This window comes from Squalius cephalus (genome assembly GCF_949319135.1).
Source record: "Squalius cephalus genome assembly, chromosome: 7".
NCBI classification, from domain to species: Eukaryota; Metazoa; Chordata; class Actinopteri; order Cypriniformes; family Leuciscidae; genus Squalius; species Squalius cephalus.
Genome location: NC_137128.1, coordinates 45,282,291 through 45,304,931, shown reverse-complemented (window position 1 = coordinate 45,304,931; position 22,641 = coordinate 45,282,291). Strand labels below are relative to the sequence as shown.

The window sequence follows — 22,641 nt, the reverse complement described above, 5'->3', positions numbered from 1 at the left end:
CCTGCTTTTAGCCTCTTAACATCCTTGATGTGTCATTACAAGTGCACAGGTCATGTGAGTGATTCCTTCAGAGTGAACGCGAGTGAATCTGACTGCAGTAGATGTGCAAGATATGAATAAAAATGATGTTATTTAAGCCAGCGCAAATACCTGTGTTTACATCCTGTTTTCGGTCGAAGTCCAAAGTAGTCGATTGTCGAGTTCACGCGCATAGGTTTAGTTACCTATGATCACGCGTGTGAACTCGACAATCGACTACTCTAAAGGAATCACTCACATGGCTGGGCACTTGTAATGACACATCAAGGATGTTAAGAGGCTAAAAGCAGGTTTAGTACTTGCCCCATTGAAGTCAACAGGGTGCAAATTTTAAAAAGAGGATAACACGGTGTAGGCAACACCGATTTTTGTCGTTGTTCTCTGTATTGACAGCACTCCAAATTTACAAAAAAATGAGCTCAATGTTAAAATTGACCGGAGTTCTCCTTTAAGCATTGTCGTATCACATTATTTAATGAGTTATCGCATATCGCATTTTTCTTCAATATCATGCAGTCCTGATTTCTGCAGTAGTCGTATGATTTAGGATGTAAACAGAACCGCGCTGACGTAGATGAACTGTAATGTCCTCTTGTTTTCAGGCGGTTTTGCATTAATACGAAGGCAGGTTCCCTCAGGCTCTCATAATGGACTGACTTTAACGTGTTTGGACAGTTTGTGTCCTGACCTGCTGCCCGTTCTGCTGATGTTTCAGGGTTGAACTGATTCTAGCGCAGAAATCACTCGTCTTTAGTGATTTACAGAAGCTGGCTGCATCTATAGGGTTCAAAACCTCGTTTTATGTCGGATTTACATTCATCTAGCAAATTTTTTTTATCAAAATCAATTAATTGTAATGAAACAGCAGCACTGAGCTACAATATTTTTTTCTCTACTGGATCAGTATTTTTTTTTTCCTGAAGAAAATTTGGTAACACTTTATTTTACAGTGTCCTTGTTACATATGTTACATGCACTTACCATAGTAATAACAGTAAATTATGCATAATTACATGCAACTAACCCTCAACCAAACCCTAATCCTACCCTAACCCTATAGTAAGTACATGTAGTTGCTTAATATTACTCAATACTTAAATATATAATTACACTGTAACAATGACACCTTAAAATAAAGTGTAACCGAAAATTTTATATATATTATATATACACACATATAATATAATATATATATAATAATATAATATTTTCTAGCAGTTTTTTTGCCATATTAAATGTACATTCCTCATCTTTAATGATGTGCAGAAGCTGCATCTGCTTTTGTTGTTTAGATATTCATCATAAAATAATGTGGATGTTTTATCAATTTATTGTAAGGAAAAAGTAGCAATAAACTGCAAACAATCATATTATTAATAAGTATTCTTGGTTTTTTTCCTGACAAAAGGATAATATATATTATATTTTAAGTAAACATTACAAGGGAAAACATGTTTAGAATTGACTATTTTTTTATTCAAAATTGTTTTTTCTTGACTTCAGCATAAAATTCTTTATTAATTATTATTAAATTATTATTATATTATTATTATTATTTGTATTATATTATTATATTTTTGTATTATTATTATTTATTATGTAATTATTGTTTTTATTATTATCATTAATAATAATAATATAATATAATATTATTATATTATTATTATACATAATTATTATTTTATTTCCTATTCTCTAGCAGCCTTTTTTTTTACAGTAAAATAAATTGTCATGAAAACAAGATCACATTTAATTTCAAATGATCAGAATAATAAATATGTGAGATTTACTCAAAATGATGCACAATATCATACAGTATATTCATAAGTTACTATAACTGTTTTGGCTTTATAGATGTCTTATTATACGTGCACAATATGCTGTTCATAATATCAGTTGATTGATAAAGATTTAGTGTTTGAATCTTATGTTAGTTTTGGTGAATGTTATTCTACATTGACACACAGATATAGATCTATACAGTATTTCATGCTTTCTTTATGCTTTTATTCTTCATGCGCAATACTGACATGAAATATGAAATATGGTGATCATTCAGTCGCTCTTCAAGTGTTACCATCATCTCTGAAGTCTTTGGTTTACAACATTATGAAGCGCTGAGAGTCATGGCTGTGTTTCAACAGAAGGATCGTGAGCAGTTGTGTGTGAATCTCTGACAGTCTGTTGGCTTTCTCACACACACACACACACTGATCATGGTGAGATCCAGTCTGTCACTGGCCCGAATTACACCATATATTCCTGCTTTACTCTTCACATCGTCGATTTAAACACAGCATTAATGTGACTTTTTTTAACATCCTCAATTGTAACGTCCAGTGTTTAGATGTTGTTTAGATGTTGTTGCTGTTGTTTTGAGGGAAGATTTGGAAATCATCATGCAGTGGATGAGGAGTATATGGCTTTTGTTAAATGACCACATATTTTTCTCATCTGTGAGGCCGTGTTTATTGTGTGTGTGTGTGTGTGTGTGTGTGTGTGTGTGTGTGTGTGTGTGTGTGTGATGTTATTGCCGCTGACAGTGATTCTGCTGCTTTGAAGACCCTTGGAACCAAAACATGATTCACTGTTTCATGCTGTTGTTTGTAAAAAAAACTAAATTTATTGTTTTGCTTTTCTTCTTTAATGCGTGCGTGTGTGTGTGTGTGTGTGTGAGAGAGAGAGAGAGAGAGAGAGAGAGAGAGAGAGAGAGGTGAGTGAGTGTGTGTGTGTGTGTGTGTGTGTGTGTGTGTGTGTGTGTAGGTGTGTGTGTGTGTGTGTGTGCGTGTGTGTGTGTGTGTGTGTGTGTGTGTGTGTGTGTGTGTGTGAGAGAGAGAGAGAGAGAGAGAGAGAGAGAGTGAGTGTGTGTGTGTGTGTGTGTAGGTGTGTGTGTGTGTGTGTGTGTGTGTGTGTGTGTGTGTGTGTGTGTGTGTGTGAGAGAGAGAGAGAGTGAGTGAGTGTGTGTGTGTGTGTGTGTGTGTGGGAGTGTGTTTTTGTGTGTGTGCGAGTGTGTTTGTGTGCGTGTGTGTGTGTGTGAGAGAGAGAGTGAGTGTGTGACTGTGTGTGTGTGTGGGAGTGTGTTTGTGTGCGTGTGTGTGTGTGTGTGAGATGCAGTATTCAAGGACAGTGTCAGTTCTTTGTTGCCGATTGCAGTTGGATCTACTTTAAGATTATCCTCTTGACATTATCTAGTAGTTATGACTATCGTTAGCTCTGTTTCCATTTACACGACAACAGCAAAAAAAAAAATTTTTTTTTAAAGTTTTAAAAAGTTTTGTTTTAAAGTGACAAACTTTTAAAAACGTTACCGTTAGCGTCTTGTTGTAAACTACAAAACCGTGAATTTGTGTAAACAGTGACCTCGTGTATTACACGTTCAGTCTATGAGAGCGTAGTTTCTTTACACAGTGAGATCGCCATCTACTGGCCTGACAGCAGAATACAGCGTTTTCAGTCGCTTTCCTGGATCCGTGTGAACGGGGATCGCTTTGACATCGTTGACGTCAGTACGTGAAAAACGCAAAGGAAAAACGTTTTCCATTTCTTTCTCAAACACCAGCATCCGAACGCAAGAGAACATTATGATAATAAAGAGACACAGTTTTTTCCTCGATTGCAGCAACATCAAATTTTATTACAGATATTTCTCAGGAAGTGATGTTTTTGTTCTCTTGAACACATGGGATGGAAAAGTTGCTTTATTCGCAAATGTTTCATGCCATATTCCAATTTTGTATATAAGTTAAATTCATAACTTTGCATGGAATTTTTTTTCCTCCTACAGGAGTTTAACTGCTGTTCCCAAAATTTAAAGGGGTGGTGTAATGCCCTTTTCACAAGATGTAAAATAAGTCTCTGATGTCCCCAGAGTGTGTGTGTGAAGTTTTAGCTCAAAATACCCCACAGATATTTTTATATAGCATGTTAAAATTGTACATTTTTGAGGCACCGTTTGTGCCTGTCCCTTTAAATGCAAATGAGCTGCTGCTCCCGGCACAGGGGGCGGAGCTTCAAGAGCTCGTGTCCTTTTACCTCACACACACACATGCACTGAACATTTCAAAAACTTTTAGCCTTTTATGTTCAAACCGGAGTCAGAAAGATGGAGAGACTCGAGAAGAAGTGACAACATGTAGACAACATTTCTGAATGGTTAGTTGATGAATTTATGAAGCTTATGTGGAGTTATCTTCTAGTCATTGATTAGCATATTCTGTCTTGATAATCTATAAATCGTGTTCCGGGGGCGGGGTTTATGTAAATTCTAAGGTTGGTGATGTCACTAACCCGGGAGGAATGTGGTGTAGTCTCTACCAGCCGTTTGTTGTAGTCCTTAAAAAGTGATTTCTTTAAAAGCAAATATCTCCCTTTGCTCTGAACTCTGAGAGTCGTAACTTTGCAGATGTTGTTTTTCTTTATCCATAATATATGACTTATTTTCCCTGTGGATGTTTCCTATGATGTTTGTCCGTAAAGACAATGTGAGACGGGTTCCTTCAGCACATCTGTTCCTCTGAGCCGCGGCTTCATGTCTCGTCCTCGTCTCTTTCCATAAATCTCAGCGGCTCAAATATGATTACAATTGATTTGGGCTTTTTTGGAAAGCCGCTATTTCTGTCCGCAGAGCCGTCCGCGCTGAGAGATCTAGATTTGTAAAGCGATAGAAATGAGCCTTGTGGGATTTTCCAGAAGATCAAACCCTGCATTTTAACAGAAGTCTGTAATTAGTTTTGCACTGGCAAACGCCTCCACGTTTTCTTGTAAAGTGTCAAAAATGTTAATACCCTCTGTAGTAAATATGGTTTCCACCGTGCTAAATTTCTTAAAAACGATGTTTTGTAACAGAAGAGGAGAGTTTGGTCCTCGTTTTGCAGTGTGTGTGTGTGTGTGTGAGAGAGGCAGAAGTGATTTTCTCAGCATGTTTCTGTTTATTTATATCTGACGACACATGCGTTTCCTCGGCTCGCATTATCTGCTTCTCAAGCACATGCGCATCCACGAGACCGTCAACAACACACACACACACACACACACACACTTAAAACATCCACGAGACCGGCAACAACACGCACACACACACACACACACACACACACACACTTAAAACATCCACGAGACCGGCAACAACACACACACACACACACACACACACACACACACACACACACACACACACACTTAAAACATCCACGAGGCCGGCAACAACACGCACACACACACACGCTTAAAACATCCACGAGACCGGCAACAACACACACACACACACACTTAAAACATCGACGAGACCGGCAGCAACACACACACACACACACACTTAAAACATCCACGAGACCGGCAACAACACGAACGCACACACACACACACACACACACACACTTAAAACCTCCACGAGACCATCAACAACACACACACACACACACACACACTTAAAACCTCCACGAGTGACCATCAACAATACACACACACACACACACACTTAAAACATCCACAAGACCGGCAACAACACACACACACACACACACACTTAAAACATCCACGAGACCGGCAACAACACGAACGCACACACACACACACACACACTTAAAACCTCCACGAGAACATCAACAACACACGCACACACACACACACACACTTAAAACCTCCACGAGACCATCAACAACACACACACACTTAAAATCTCCACGAGCGACCGTCAACAATACACACAAACACACACACAAACTAAAAACCTCCATGAGCGACCATCAACAATACACACACACACACACACACACACACACATTTAAAACCTCCACGAGCGACCATCAACAATACACACACACACACACACACACACACACACTTAAAACATCCACGAGACCGGCAACAACACGCACACACACACACACACTTAAAACCTCCACGAGACCATCAACAGCACACACACACACACACACACTTAAAACCTCCACGAGACCGGCAACAACACGCACACACACACACACACACACTTAAAACCTCCACGAGCGACCGTCAACAATACTGCATCTGCTATCAACACACACACACACACACACACACACACACACACACACACACACACACACACACACACACACACACACTTAAAGCTTTACAGAGGATATTCTTGATCTCACAAAATCTGTCCAGATCACATTTAACCCCAACATCAAAATAAACAAAAACGATCATATATATAAATTTTTTTTTTTTTTTTGATTATTTGCATTTTGACATTATTTTCATGACAATTAAGTACATTTTCCCTGGAAACAAAAATGATTTACTATTTAAATAGTGAGTATTTGTGCATCATATTAGTTATTTTTTGTACTGTAATAATAATTGCATTAGTGGAGAGAATCAACACTGGAATGTCACAGTGCAAAAAACATATGGTAGCACTTTACTTGAAGCCTTTATGTGTGATGCATTATAAAAGTATTTTTAATGCATTAATTATGCCTTATAATGCACCTTATTATGATCTCATGAATAACTGTTACCACAGTTAAAATGCTTAGACATTGTTACACCTTCAGAAAGTAGAATGCATTAAAATACACAACAAAATGCATTTTAACTTAAAAGATATAATGCATTATAAAGGTATTCACAATGTACATTATAATGCATTATATCTTTTAAGTTAAAATTAGGGCTGTGAAAAGATTAATCGCGATTAATCGCATCCAAAATAAAAGTTTGTGTCTACATGATATATGTGTGTGTACTGTGTATAATTATTTTGTATATATAAATACACATATGCATGTATATATTTAAGAAATATTTGTTATTTATATATAAAATATTTAAATTTATATATAATATAAATCATATATATAAATATATACAGTATATACATGCATATATTTCTTAAATATATACATGCATATGTATGTGTATTTATATATGCAAAATAATTATACACAGTACACACACATATATCATGTAGACACAAACTTTTATTTTGGATGTGATTAATCGCGATTAATCTTTTCACAGCCCTAATTTTAACTTAAAAGATATAATGCATTATAATGTACATTGTGAATACCTTTATAATGTATTATACATAAAGGCTTTAAGTGAAGTGCTAATGGTCCTAAAATAAGCTTGATTTTCATTATGAAAAATATCATTTTCTTTAGATTTTGCACTGAAAATATGCCCTGGACACGTGTTGAGGAGATTCAGTCGTGTTCCAGAGTGAAATGAAGATTAAACCCACTGTTGTTTGCTTGCAGTGCTGCATTGCTGCTCTAATTCCCTCTCTGAGATATCCCGCTGGTGTCGGGTGTAAAGCAGGTCAGGTTCTGTTATCTTGCTTTGATTCGGCGCCGGCACGTGCGCAGGAGTGATTGACAGGTTGGCTTGTCAGTGGCTCCGCCCCCTCCCCTTGAATGCAGTGACACAGAAACATGTGTGAGGAAAGCGCAGTGTGAAATAACCGCTAGGCATCCGAGAGCTGCAGACTCACGCCGCTCGTCCTTGGACTGTTATTCACACATTAACCAGTGTGTGTGTTCGGAAGACAGTGTGTTTGTTGCATATTTTCTGTGACCTATTATAGTTCCCGAAATGTGAGTGGATAATGTATCCCACAATGCAATGCACTTGACTTGACCTTCCGCTTCTAGTGAGACGACTGCACGATTTGAAACATTATTTAATTATAAAATTCCATATGAAATGTGAAATATTTATTTCTGAGATCATAACTGGATGCCATTCAATGAATCAGACATGAACGTCCTCTGATTACACACACCTTACACAGGTGCACCCTAGACACATCATCAGTGATGTCACCAGGCATGAACGTTAGCACAAAACACTTACGCATCATTAATGGAACCTTTTTTTTTTTAAATGTTACTGGTTTTAGAATGTTCAGATTCAAAAGTAACATTCCCATAATGTTGTTTGAAGAATGATCAAATGGAATGTTCGTATAACCAAGAAAAAACATTTTTGAAACGTTTAAAAACTGGACGCTCAGAGAACATTCAAAAGTAGCATTCCAATAATTAGTCCAGTCATTTTATGGAAAAAGATTGAACAAATTGCAACAGAAGCAAACTCAACTGATTTTGTATCCTTAATATGTCCTGAGTAAGGAAAAAAAAGTCCAGAAGAATCCCATTAGGGGAAAGTTTAGAAAAAGACCCAAATATAGCCTATGATACGCCTATTCATTCTTTTTCTTATGTGAATAGGGTAAAAATTTTAACCTTTAGATATCACCATGAAAATGACTGAGTTGATTACTTACACCAAGACAAACAAAAAATGCATTACAAGTTTTTTGAAATTGTTTGTTAACATGAGCAAACGGTGCATAATCTAATTACGTATGTGCTAATTTGCATAAATACAACAGATCTAAACATTGGGTATAGCCAGGAGAAAAATGTCTTGTTGAATCTTGTTGACATGTAACAGTAAAATACTTAATGTTAAGGTCTGAATGGAACCCATTACGGCTACCCATGAGCATTAATACATAGAGGCAGGAAGAAGTACTTTAGAAACCAGCCTTTATTCATTATTATTGCAGAGATGGGGTTTGGGGCTGGGTCTGTGGGACTGTTTCTGGGGGACGAGTCTGAGGGAAGAACAGGAGACAATGGTAAGAAGAATGCAGAAGACAAAAGGTAGGTAAAATAAAAGGTGAATCCCCAGAAAACAGTCCCCAAGAATGAATAGGCGTATGAATAGACTATATTTGGGTCTTTTTCTAAACTTTCCCCTAATGGGATTCTTCGGGGCTTTTTTTCCCTTACTCAGGACATATTGAGGATACAAAATCAGTTGAGCTTGCTTCTGTTGCAATTTGTTCAAGGTTGACCCCCATTTTGGCTTTGTTACGTCCCTTTTTGATTTTAGATAGGGGTAAGGGAGTATAACATTTAAATAAAGATGTGCGTATAACTTAATATGAAGGACCGGGCAATAAAAGGAAAAAGATCAACTCAAAAACTCCGCTCAAAAGTATTTATTTTACAGAACCCAAAAGTGAAATAATGAAGAGAAAATAATATTTACAATATTTACAAACAATGAGAAGAACAACAATTAACAATACTAAACAAAAACAAACAAAGGTGGGAAGGCGAGCTCGAGAGATGCCAAATGAAATAAATAAATAAAACAGAACAAACTAGCTAGAAGATGAATGCAACTAAACTAACTACCAAACGAAAAATGTAGAAAAGAAAAGTCTTCGGCGTCAAGATGCCCTAACAAAACTGCACTAACTACAATATAACAAAAACGTACAGGGTGTGGCACTCTCCTAAACTAGTGTGTCTAATACAATCCAAAATTGTCCTACGTGGTGCGCAATGTATGTCGCGCGACTTACTAACCTGCTCCCTCCTTCCCAGCCTCACATGCACCGTGATGACTGAACAAGGATGAACAGTAAAACAAACAAAAACACTTCACAACCACTATGACAATTGATTAATGCAAACGATAGACACACAGAAAACACCAGCGAGCCAAACAAATGCAAATGTCAAAGTGAGCAAAAAGCTGGGGACGTGGAAGAGATACGGGTATTTGAGGAAGGTGGTGGAATGTGATTGGATGGGTGAACCGAGACGTCATCATCCTTCAGGAAAACTGACAGGCTGTAGATTGATCCAATGAGTATCTGAAACACACACACACCCACACACAACAACAACAACAACAACAACAAACTACCCACATATCCCTATTACAACACTCTAAATACGTACACGTAAGAGTGGAATGTTTCTGTAATGTTTGCATAACCAATAATTGATTGATTTTTTTTAAACGTTTAAAATACTGGATTTTTTTAAATGTTCAATGAACATTCCTAAAAAGTAACATTTTCATAGCTTAATGGCAAAATGTTCTAAGGATATATTTTTGTTCGCTGGGTTAATGAGGTTGTGTTGAAAACAAAGCGTTCCGAACATTTTCTCAGACTTTTATGTGGTTTAAATGAATCTTTTATTGTTTTATTAGCAAAGACGTTTACCTGCATTTAATTACATTAATGGGATTAATATCTTTCTCTTGCTGTGTGTCGTTTCAGACGCTGCTCTTAAGAAGACCCACTTAACCGAGGTGAAGCATCGTTCATCATCCATATATCATCATAAAACTACAATTTTACTGCATGCAATCTTGAGAAGAGTTAAAGGAGGAGTTCACTTTCAAATTAAAATTTCCTGATGATTTACTCTCCCCCACGTCATCCAAGATGTTCATGTCTTTCTTTCTTCAGTCGAAAAGAAATGAAGGTTTTTGAGGAAAACATTCCAGGATTTTTAATGCGTGGCGCATCTCAGAGATAGTACAAGATGGGCGTTTGTGGTTAAAAGTATATAAATGTTTATTTTTTTTTATAAAATGGCCGCTGGTTTGTCTAGATGAGACTCTTATTCCTCGGCTGGGATCGTGTCGAGACTTTGAAGCTGCACTGAAACTCACATTTGAACCTTCAAACCGTTTGGACCCCATTGAAGTCCATTATATGGAGAAAAATCCTGGCATGTTTTCCTCAAAAACCTTCATTTCTTTTCGACTGAATAAAGAAAGACATGGACATCTTGGATGACGTGGGGGAGAGTAAATCATCAGGAAATTTTTATTTGAAAGTGAACTCCTCCTTTAAACGCTTAAGTGTTTAATTTTAAAGGAATATGTTTTTGATCTGAGGTTTCAGAAATGAATGAGATTTAATGTTAAAATGAAAAGAGATGCAGATGAGTCAGTAGTGGTCCCACAGTGAGAGTATTGTGGACGTCTCTGAGATGAACTCATCAGTGTGTGTCTCCTCAGATGCCGTCTTCCTCGTGTCAGCCCGTCTCTGGCCTCGAGAAGAAGATCGGCCACCGGCGAGTCGATGCGTCCGGCGAGACCACGTACAAGAAGGTGCGTCTCAGTCTCAGTCTCAGTCGTTCTTCGCAGTTTCTCTCGTCCTTTACTTCAGGCTGCTGATATATTTACAGTTGCGTCCAAATGTGTCTGCACTGGAAATCTATTTTCTTCCTGGTAACGATTTTCACGTCACCAGTCACATGTCGCACGGGTATATCTGTGGCAATAGCCATCAATACATTGCATGGGTCAAAATTATCGATTTTTTTTTTATGCCAAAAATCTTTAGGATATTAAGTGAAGATCATGTTCCATGAAGATATTTTGTACATTTCCTACCGTAAATATATAAAACGTTTATTTTTGTGAGTGAATGCTGCACAATCGTGAACATAAATGAACAACTTTAAAGACGATTTTCTCAATGTTTACATTTTTTTGCATCCAAAAATAGCCAAATATTGTCCTATCCTAACAAACCATACATCAATGGAAAGATTATTTATTCAGCTTTCAGGTTATGTATAAATCTCAATTTCAAAAAATGTACCCATGTGACTGCTTTTGTGGTCCAGGGTAGGGCTGTGTTGAAAAAATCGATTCACCGATTCTGAATCGATTTTCATATTAATTTCTAAAGATCGATCCGTAACTCAGAGGATCGATTTTCCCCGTGAACTTTAACTTTCCGCGTCATTGAATTCACGCATGCGCGCGATGTGGAAGGACATTAAAACCATTAAAACAACGTCAGTAACGTTAAGCAAGCGGTTGCTTTGAAAACTCCAGAAACGCTCAAAGCTGCGATCTGGCACCATTTCGGGTTCAGAAGCAATGCAGAGAACGAGCTTGACAAAAGCAAAGGTTTTGTAAGTTCAAATTTTATTTACATTCTGATAGAGATGCGCGGTTGGCGGTTACAGCCGCGGATAAACCGTGGATCGGGCGGATGACGTGACGAAAAATTATATTTTCGGATGGGTGGCGGGCGGTTAACCAATCAAATAAAAAATATATGCATACATTAAGCGGATGGCGGGCGGGTGCTGTTTTGAAAATTGGTCAAAAACGTTGGTGCGGACAGATGAGTTTTGTGATGCGGTTGAAATAATAGCCCATCCGCGCATCTCGTTGTCTGTTTACTGTGAAGCCAGTAACCAACAATCTGTTTACATTTGCACTGGCTTAGAACAAATGTGTTCTAAATGTTGATCATTAAAATAAAAAATAAAGGTGCATTTGCATCTGAACTGTAGCAGCTTTTTGGAAAATTCTTAATGTCATTTTTAATAATAGGCCTACATCAGGTTCGCGTCTAAATAATCGGTCTACTGCTGCTGATATACCTCTGCGTCCTCGGTCGTCTAGTGCAAGTTTGTGAAAGCAGTTGTAGGCTATCAACACTCTGGAAGGGGGATTGTTCTTTACAACCACCAATACTCCATTAATTTGCAGTTGAATGTCTATAATAATAGTATCAATATGTTGCATAACTACAGTCCTGTAATTCAGGTAACAGCTGGAAAAAAATGCTTTTTTCAAAAACCATTATCTAAATCTCGAAGATCGGATCGGATCGGATCGAATCGGATCGGATCGAATCGAATAATGATAATCGATTCAAGATCTTGAGAATCGTAATCGAATCGATTCTTGAAATTTGAATCGAAACCCAGCCCTAGTCCAGGGTCACATATATTTTAGTAATCATCATTAATGAAAGCTTAAGCTCTCAGAATTCATCCTGTGAAACTGCTCTGAAATTGGACTTTGCGTTATATATGGAAACGGTGCTTTAAACCTTTTAGCGCTTCAGTTTTCGGTACATTAACTTCAGTAATGCATTTACTAATACATTATTAAGATCAAAAGGTAAAGTATCTGTTCATATTATTTAATGGAGTGACATGAATTAACAATAAAGATTGTTGTATTTTAAATAATTAATTAATTTTATTAATTTATTAACAAATGTAATACTCATTGCCAAATATATAATTATATATTTTATATACAAATATCTATATTTAAAAAAAAAAAAATGTTTTATATATTTTTTTAAATTCTTATTTTATATATTTATATATTTTTTATTTTAATAAACATATAATTATATTTATTTTATATTTTATTATTTATTTATTATGTATTTATATTATTAAAATATTTATATATTTTGTATAAAAATTATATTTTTTGGTGCTGTCAAATAGATTAATCCCATCTAACATAAAAGTTTGTGTAATATATTTTATATATATATATATATATATATATATATATATATGTATATGTGTGTGTATACTTACATATATGTATGCATATATACATATATATTATATGTGTGTGTGTGTGTATATGTATACACACACACACATATATATACACACAAATATATTCTATAAACACAAAATGAAATGTTGCGATTAATGGATTTGACAGAGATATTTTTTATATATTTAAAAAAAAAATTAAATAAACATTCTGTATTTATTTTTGTTGTTTACTATTTGTATCCTTCTTACATTTATGGCTTTTGGCAGACGCTTTTATCCAAAGTGACTTAAATTGCATTTCAAGGTTCACATTTACATTCTTATCAGTTCTTGCTTTCCCTGGGAATCGAACCCATGACCTTGGCGTTGCAAGCGCCAGCGCTCCACTGTTTGAGCTCCAGGAAAGCTTGCTCTTGAATCGCTCCTCCTGACATCCAGTGATTTCGTGTGATGTTTAACTGGTGTCGTGTGTCTCCAGACGACCTCGTCTGCCCTGAAAGGAGCCATTCAGCTGGGCATCGGATACACCGTGGGGAACCTGAGCTCCAAACCCGAGCGGGACGTCCTCATGCAAGACTTCTACGTGGTGGAGAGCATCTTCTTCCCCAGGTCTGTCGGAGAATATATATATATAACCTATATATATATAGGTTAGGGTTAGGTATATATATATATAGTATATATATATATATATATATATATATATATACACTGAATATGCATACAAGCCAAGTCAGAAAGTCAAATTTATTTCTAAAGCGTTTTGTGTGTGTGTGTGTGTATGTATATATGTATATATATACATAAATATATACATAGAAATATGTATATATATACATAGATACTGTATATACATATATGTAAATATATATACACAAAAATAATATATATACATATATATTATTTATTTACACTATAAACAGAAATTCAAAGGGGTAAAAATTATTTATTTCTCAAAACACTGAGTTTTGATTTCTAAGTGATCAGTTTGTGTGTAAGTGTTTTCAAAGAGCAGTTAGTTTTGAGTGATGTGTCTAATGTAGAGAACTGTGTTTAGAGTTTTGCAAAGAGTTTAATTTACAGTAGCAAACTGAGTGTAAAGCATAATTATAATGTGCTTGTAATTTTGCAGATTCGGTACAGGAGTGAATGGTTTCACTGAGTAACACTTTTAGTGTCTAAGCGATTTTGTAAACACTGTACACATTCATGGACATTCATACATATATATATAGTGTGTGTATATATGTACATACAAAAAAATGTTGATTAATTTTTTAGCTATATATACAATTGTGTGTGTATATATATATATATATATATATATATATATATATATATATATATATATATACATATATATATATATATATATATATATATATACACATATACATATATACACACACATATATATAAATTCAACATATTTTATGTATATATACACTATGTATATAATACATATTGATGTATATATTTTTCGTCAGATAAATTATATATATATATATTTAATCTGAGGAAAATTAACAAATACACACACACACACACACACACACACACACACACACATATATATATATAAATTAATAAAATTAAGACCTACATTTAAGATAATTATGATTTTTGTCCATAAGTTTTACTTGAGTTTTTTTTTTTTTAAATGATTATGATTCTTAATTCATATTCTACTGTAATACAGTAAAAATAAATACTGTAATACAATGTTTTTTGTTTTTTTTTAGATCAGCATAAAGGACATACTGTCAAACAAAAAAAACAAAAAGTTGTCTTGTTTCCATTCCAAATATCTAAAAATTCTTAAATTAAGATGCGTTTAGTAGATGAGTAAAATGCCATAAGATATTATGTCTTGTTTTCTGGGGAAATAAATCAAAATTAAGTGAGTTTTTGCTTAAAACAAGCAAAATTATCAGCCAGTGCGGTAAGAAAAATAATCTTGTGTCTGTTTGAATCAAGATAATTTTTCTTACCCCATTAGTAGATAATTTAGCTTTTTTTAAGCAAAAAAGTAGAGTATATCTCACTAGTAAAACCAGTGCTTTTGCTAACAGTGACATGTGACCCTAAGTCACACTGAGCATGAATGAAATGATCCGGATGTCATGTGATGTCCTCCGTGTCTCTGTGTTCTCCCAGTGAAGGCAGTAATCTGACGCCAGCGCATCACTATCCAGACTTCAGGTTTAAGACATACGCTCCTGTGGCGTTCCGCTACTTCAGAGAGCTCTTCGGGATCCGGCCCGACGACTATCTGGTGAGACGCGTCACACACACTCATCAAAACACCCTACAAACACTGCCTTCGACACACATTCAGGGGTGTGTTTCCCGAACGCATCGTTAGCCAACTGTGTTCGCAAGTTCAGTCGTTATCAGCAGTTCAACGAGTCGGTTCAACAAGAACGAAACTAACATTCACACACAGCATCGCAGAGTTGTGTGTTTGAGCGACAGATCTAGTGGTTAGAAGAAGAGATTGTAGTTTGCATGACATGTGGACTCAATAAATCCTTATCTTGAGCAAAATTAGCAATCTGACTTTCAGTGCAATCTATATCTTTTATTTAGAATACATACAAATGTTATTTACGTCTTTTAGTTTGTCAAGAGATTTACAATTGCTAACACACAATTTTGCAAACTAGGCTGGATTTATCAAAATACTTAACACAATTCACAAAACCACACACCCAAACTGCAAAACACTGAATATATCCTGCAGAATTAAGCACTGCAACCAAAACTACATATAGCATTATCAAAATCAAACTTTTGCTCGAGATGGCACACACTTTCATATTAGCAGATTTTTGTCTAACCAACTACACACTGTTGGGCATAATGAATAGCAGGTTTATTTCTGAATGTGTGAACATATCCCAGAAGAAAATATTATTCCTCAGAGGTCGCTCTTTCATAACTCCTGAGATCTCATTAATGTTTCATTGGAGTATGAAAGTTGCGAATTTAACTTTAGGGAATATCGGATACATCGAAAAATCATTTTTCAGGATTCTTTGATGAATAGAAAGTTCTAACCCCAAACGTTTAAACACTAGTGTATGTTTGAATAAAATATAATTATTAATAATTTTCTCTTTAAAAAATAAGTAGTACGCAGTCTTGATCCATTTGTCTTTATTTTACGATTTTCAAATGGACAACTTTTTGCTCTGAATCACATGTTGTAATGTTCATATTGGAGAGGAATGGTTTGGATCTTAACTCTAGGGTGAAGCGTTCATATCGGGCAGAGCTGAGGGTCATGGGAAGGTTAATGCGTGATTGTGATATGAGAGTCTGGAGCTTAAATGAAACCTAAACATATTAGCTGTGTGAAAGCACATGGCCACTTTATAAGCCCACATACACACACACACTTACACACTTACACACATGTCTAGTTTACTATCTTTGTGGGGACTCTCTATAGACGTAATGGTTTTTATACCGTACAAACTGTATATTCTCTCCCCTTACACTAACCCTACCCCTAAACCTACCCATCACACACACACACACACACACACACACACACACACACACACTAACCCTACCCCTAAACCTACCCATCACACACACACACACACACACTAACCCTACCCCTAAACCAGCCATTCTCAAACTGTGGTCCGCGGACCACTAGTGGTCCGTGAGGGTACTGCAGGTGGTCCGTGGAAAGGCTAAATAAAATATAAAATAATATATTTTTTTACCTTCATTTTACCAGGAAATTCCCATTTAAAAAAAGAAAAGTAAAAAGAATATGTAGGCCTATATTGATATAACATTTTAATTAAATTGTCAAGTTATTGTGTGATTACTAAAATAGCCTAGTGGTGTTCGGCCGTGACATTCAAGTTCAGTGCCGTTAGAACCACAACATTGGTTCGGTGGATAGCAACAGGTTCTCTGAAGAGAAAAGGGCAGAGGCAAATATGTTCTCATTATCACATCACACGCATAGCCTTTAATGGTGCGTTCACACCGGACGAAATTTCGCTTCAAACTTTTGTTTTTACGCGCGTCAATTTAGCTCTTGATGCGCGAATTGATACAAAGTGGTCAAGCGTATCACTAGACGCGGCAGGCGCGAATTTCACATAATCCCTTTTTGAATTTGACGCGCTATTCGCGTCTGGTGTGTGAACGCAGTCGCACAGTTAGGCATAGGCAATTTATATGAAACGAAATGTTTATAAATGGTATGAATAAGGCCTGTTATTATTTTATTTTCCAGTTAGTTTCTTGATCTCGCGTTTCTGAAATGTTTTGCAGATGTGCTGTTAAGTGGACAAACTTTTTGAGGACTTGTAAAACTCGGAAGATTAATAATCCCCTAAAATCGCCAAAGGTTTTGAAATGTTGACTATATTCCAGTGTTCTTATTACTGTATAGATTTCATACTACATTGCTATGGAAATAAGCCTGTTGTTCAAATGAACCTGATTATGCCCTCGGGCGCTTGAGTAGCCTAAATAAATAAATTAAATATGTGGCAGCCGTTGTGTGCAGTAAACTTTCCTTTAACAAGCCTGTTGTAGCCTACTGTGATGACCAGTTATAGTTTTAGTGCTAGTAAGCCTATTTAAAGGTGCAGATTAATTCAGGTAGGACTGTGTGTAGACATATTTTATGATGTGTATTATGAGGTGGTCCGCGAAAATTCTTGATTTCAAATAGTGGTCCACACACTCAAAAAGTTTGAGAACCCCTGCCCTAAACCTACCCATCACACACACACACACACACACACACACACACACACACACACACACACACTAACCCTACCCCTAAACCTACCCATTTTACACACACACACACACACACACACACACACACACACACACACACACACACACACACACACACACACACTAACCCTACCCCTAAACCTACCCATTTTACACACACACACACACACACACACACACACACACACACTAACCCTACCCCTAAACCTACCCATCTCACACACACACACACACACACACACACACACACACACACACACACACACACACACACTAACCCTACCCCTAAACCTACCCATCACACACACACACACACACACACACTAACCCTACCCCTAAACCTACCCATCACACACACACACACTCACACACACACTCACACACACACACACTAACCCTACCCCTAAATCTACCCATCTTACACACACACACACACACACACACACACTAACCCTACCCCTAAATCTACCCATCTTACACACACACACACACACACACACACACACACACACACACACACAATAAACCTACCCATCACACACAACAAAAAAAGATCATTCTGTATAATTTATAAGATTGCTTCCTCATGGGGACCAAAAAAGTCCCCACAAGGTCAAAATTCCTCAACATTTACTGGTATTACTATATACCATTTGGTCCCCACACCATAGGAAATACCAGGACCACACACACACACACACACACTCAAACTCAAACTCACAGACACACACGAACACACACACATGCAACCTGAGACAGATGGTGATTAGCACACTAATACTTTCCTTTCTAAGCACTTAAAACCACTGTGCGTGCGTGCGTGTGTGCGTGTGTGTGTGTGTGTGTGTGTGTGTGTGTGTGTGTGTTCTTGTACTGTATATATGGTTTATGAGGACACAAATGTGTATTATGACATGGGCATTACAACGTAAACATGGACACACTTCCAGTTTCTTCAGAAACCAAATGGCTGAAGAAACATTCTGAACAGTGTTTTTTGTTGTTGTCCAAAAATGCAGAAAGTGTTCTGTGATGGTGGGTTTAGAGGTATAGAGTAAATAACATAACTTATAAACAATCATATAATGTCTAAACGTGTAGGACTTCTGCAGAACTTTTACATGCAACAAAAATGGACGGTGATTCATGTCAATATCAAGCTCCAAAAAACATGAAAGTGTGACTCAATTAACCATGAATCAGAATAAATGCAGCGTCCTCTGACGTCCCGTTGTGTTTCTCTCTGTTCCTGCAGTATTCTCTCTGTAACGAACCCTTGATCGAGCTCTCAAACCCCGGTGCCAGCGGCTCTATCTTCTACGTCACTCGAGACGATGAGTTCATCCTGAAAACCGTCATGCACAAAGAGGCCGAGTTCCTGCAGAAGCTGCTTCCAGGATACTATATGGTGAGTCTGCTTTAGCACCCCTAAACCTACTCATCACACACACACACACACACACACACACACACACACACACACACACACACACACACTAAACCATGCACAAAGAGGCAGAGTTCTTGCAGAAGCTGCTTCCAGGATACTATATGGTGAGTCAGCTTTAGCACCCCTAAACCTACTCATCACACTCACACACACACACACACACACACACACACACACACACACACACACACACACACACACACTAAACCATGCACAAAGAGGCCGAGTTCCTGAAGAAGCTGCTTCCAGGATACTATATGGTGAGTCTGCTTTAGCAACCCTAAACCTACTCATCACACACACACACACACACTAACCCGACAAACCTACCCATCACACACACACATACACACACACACACACACTAAACCATGCACAAAGAGGCCGAGTTCCTGCAGAAGCTGCTTCCAGGATACTATATGGTGAGTCTGCTTTAGCACTATATCCACCCTAAATAGTGTACAATATAAGAGAGCATGACAACATTTCCCCGATTAGATCATATTTCTGGTAAAGTCTGCATCTTAACAGTAGCGCTTTAGACTAATATTGTGCACAACTCTTTTAAAAATTTTATGACTGTGATGTGAAAGTAATGAAAGTTTAGGTAATGAATTTGTGTATGAAAACACAAAGAGTATATATGAGTTTGTGGTCAGGATGCCGTTTGTATGACATAGTTATGTGTCCAGATAATTTTTTTTTATTAAAAAAAGTCACATCTGCCATATTTACTTAAAAAAGTGCAGTTTTCAAATGCCTCATTTTCAGCAAACAAAGACAGCACAAATCTGAATTAAAGGATTTTTAACAGGTAATTATAATATGTAAATAAAAAATATGTCCTCTTTTTTTTGTACCCAGAAATCCCTGTTTATTTGTCAGCAAAAGTCCGTTAGATGACTCAAAATGCATAATTTTGCATTAACTGATGATCGAAAAAAACAAATTTAATTAAACTTAAAGGGAGGTAATCCATAAATATTTCAAGTAATTTAGATCATTTTAAGGCACTTTTCTTTTTTATTTGTTTTAGGGGTTGAAAAAAATTTTCGAGTCATTTTAAATGCCACAAATTTGTGCTTAATTTGTGCTCAAAATGAGCCTAAAATGCAAATCATAAGCATAATTAGGGATAGTAAATTTCCAAAAGCACAAATGCAAAATGACATTTGATTAACATTTGGGTAACACTTTAATTTAGGGTCCAATTCTCACTATCAGCTACTATTAACTATAACTTTCTATCAGTTTTACAATATTTATTTTTTGTTTTATTTTTGTTTTAAAAAGCTCTGATCTGTTTGCTATTTGCAGTGGTTACTATTTACTAATAGGGTCAGATTGACTTACAAACATCATCATCATAATAATAATTAATAATATGGACATTTAAAAACAAAAACATACAAAAATGTATTGTCTCCATTTTTGACTAATACATAATAACAAGTGAGATTTTTGACCTCTGAACTAGGACACGTCCCTGTTTTACATTACAGAAACCTGGTCTCCCAAGTTTTTGGCAAAATTATTATACTTTTTTTGCATTTCTATTGCATACCCAGCTAACAGGGAATGTTCTGGCAAGGTATTCTCAAAGTTATGAACAAACATTCTTCCAGTAACACAAGTTATCTGGTCTTTAATAATGTTCTCAAAATGTCAGCACAAAAACACAAACATCCTTCATGGAACGGTTTTCTTTTTTCTACTGTTTTAGTTGGAAGTTCTTCTAACATTTTTAAATGTTACTAGTTTCAGAATGTTCAGAGAACATTCAAAAGCAACATTCTCATAATATTTACACAATTATCAAATGGAATGTTCAAATTTTTAAAACATTTAAAAAAGATCAGGCATTGCATAAAATCAAAGACTGGATCCCTGGAGCTACCAACGAACTGTTACTTGCTTGAAAAAACTCTACTGGACTGTCGGAAGCGTGGACGTTTTGTGTCTAGATTCTATTCTGAGTTACAGACTCTAACGGTAGACAAACTGAAACACTTACGAACAACTTGGAATATGCTGCTTAAAATGTCAATTGACTGAGTCGTGGGAGGAAATAGTAACACTGCCCTCTAGAATATCAATCTGTAATAGATACAAAGAAATGCAGTTCAATATTCTACATAATGTTTACATATCACCTTATATATACAGTAACTACACTCCAGGTGTTTCTCCGAACTGTCCTAAATGTAACTCAGCTAAGGGCACTAGATATCACTGTCTTTGGGAGTGCAAGAACATCAAGGTATTCTGGCAGGCAGTATGCAGTGAAATCAGTTTGATGATAGGACAGACAGCCCACTCATGTGCCTACTGGGGCTTATACCTGACCCTCTGAGAGCTCACAAAGAGACTGTTCAGTTTCTCCTAATGCTGGCTCGAAAGGCTATAATGGCCAAATGGGTTGGTAGCGATGCCCCCTCTACTCAGATGTGGAAATCTCTGATATCTGAAGTCGTAACTCTAGAAAGATTGAGGTATTGTCTCAATGGTAAATCGCACCTGTTTAAAAAATGGGAGAATATTTTAAAGTGTCTGAAGATTAAAAGGTCATAAACACAAACTGGATAAAATGTAGGTACAACCATATGACGAGATGCTGTATGTAAATTGTCCACATGCCCATGGATATGGTTATTAATATTGTTTTCTGTGCTGTGTTTTTGTTTTAATATGTTTTGTTTGAAATAACTAAAATTTTTAATAAAAATAATTAAAAAAAATGGACATTTTGAATGTTCAGAAGTTACTTTTCGGAAACACTTTATTTTACAGTGTCCTTGTTACATATGTTACATGCACTTACCATAGTAATAACAGTAAATTATGCATAATTACATGCAACTAACCCTCAACCAAACCCTAATCCTACCCTAACCCTATAGTAAGTACATGTAGTTTATTAATATTACTCAGAACTTAAATATATAATTACACTGTAACAATGACACCTTAAAATAAAGTGTAACCAACTTTTCCATAACTAAATGGAAACGTTAGCAAAACGTTCTCATGTTTTTTTAAACAATATTTTGTCGGCAACACTTTTACTAAAAGTCCAACTTGTCGGTGGTGAATTCACACATTAAGTGAAACTGTGTTTTCTCATGCATGTATATATTTAAGATTTTTTTTTTATTTATATATAATATAAATGATATATAAATATATATACAGTATATACATGCAAATATTTCTTAAATATATACATGCATGTGT

The 22,641-nt window shown here is 36.2% G+C and overlaps 1 protein-coding gene across 2 annotated transcripts in view; it reads left to right on the top strand.

Moving 5' to 3' along the window:
* The window catches only part of pip5k1cb (phosphatidylinositol-4-phosphate 5-kinase, type I, gamma b), a 65,162-nt gene that overhangs the window by 15,106 nt on the left and 27,415 nt on the right, over positions 1–22,641 (top strand). For both annotated transcript variants that reach the window (XM_079876888.1, XM_079876889.1), the window contains exons 2-6: positions 10,118–10,149; positions 10,867–10,959; positions 13,660–13,790; positions 15,339–15,456; positions 19,213–19,365. In XM_079876888.1, coding sequence (XP_079733014.1) covers positions 10,118–10,149; positions 10,867–10,959; positions 13,660–13,790; positions 15,339–15,456; positions 19,213–19,365 — 527 coding nt within the window. The remainder of the gene's footprint in view (positions 1–10,117; positions 10,150–10,866; positions 10,960–13,659; positions 13,791–15,338; positions 15,457–19,212; positions 19,366–22,641) is intronic.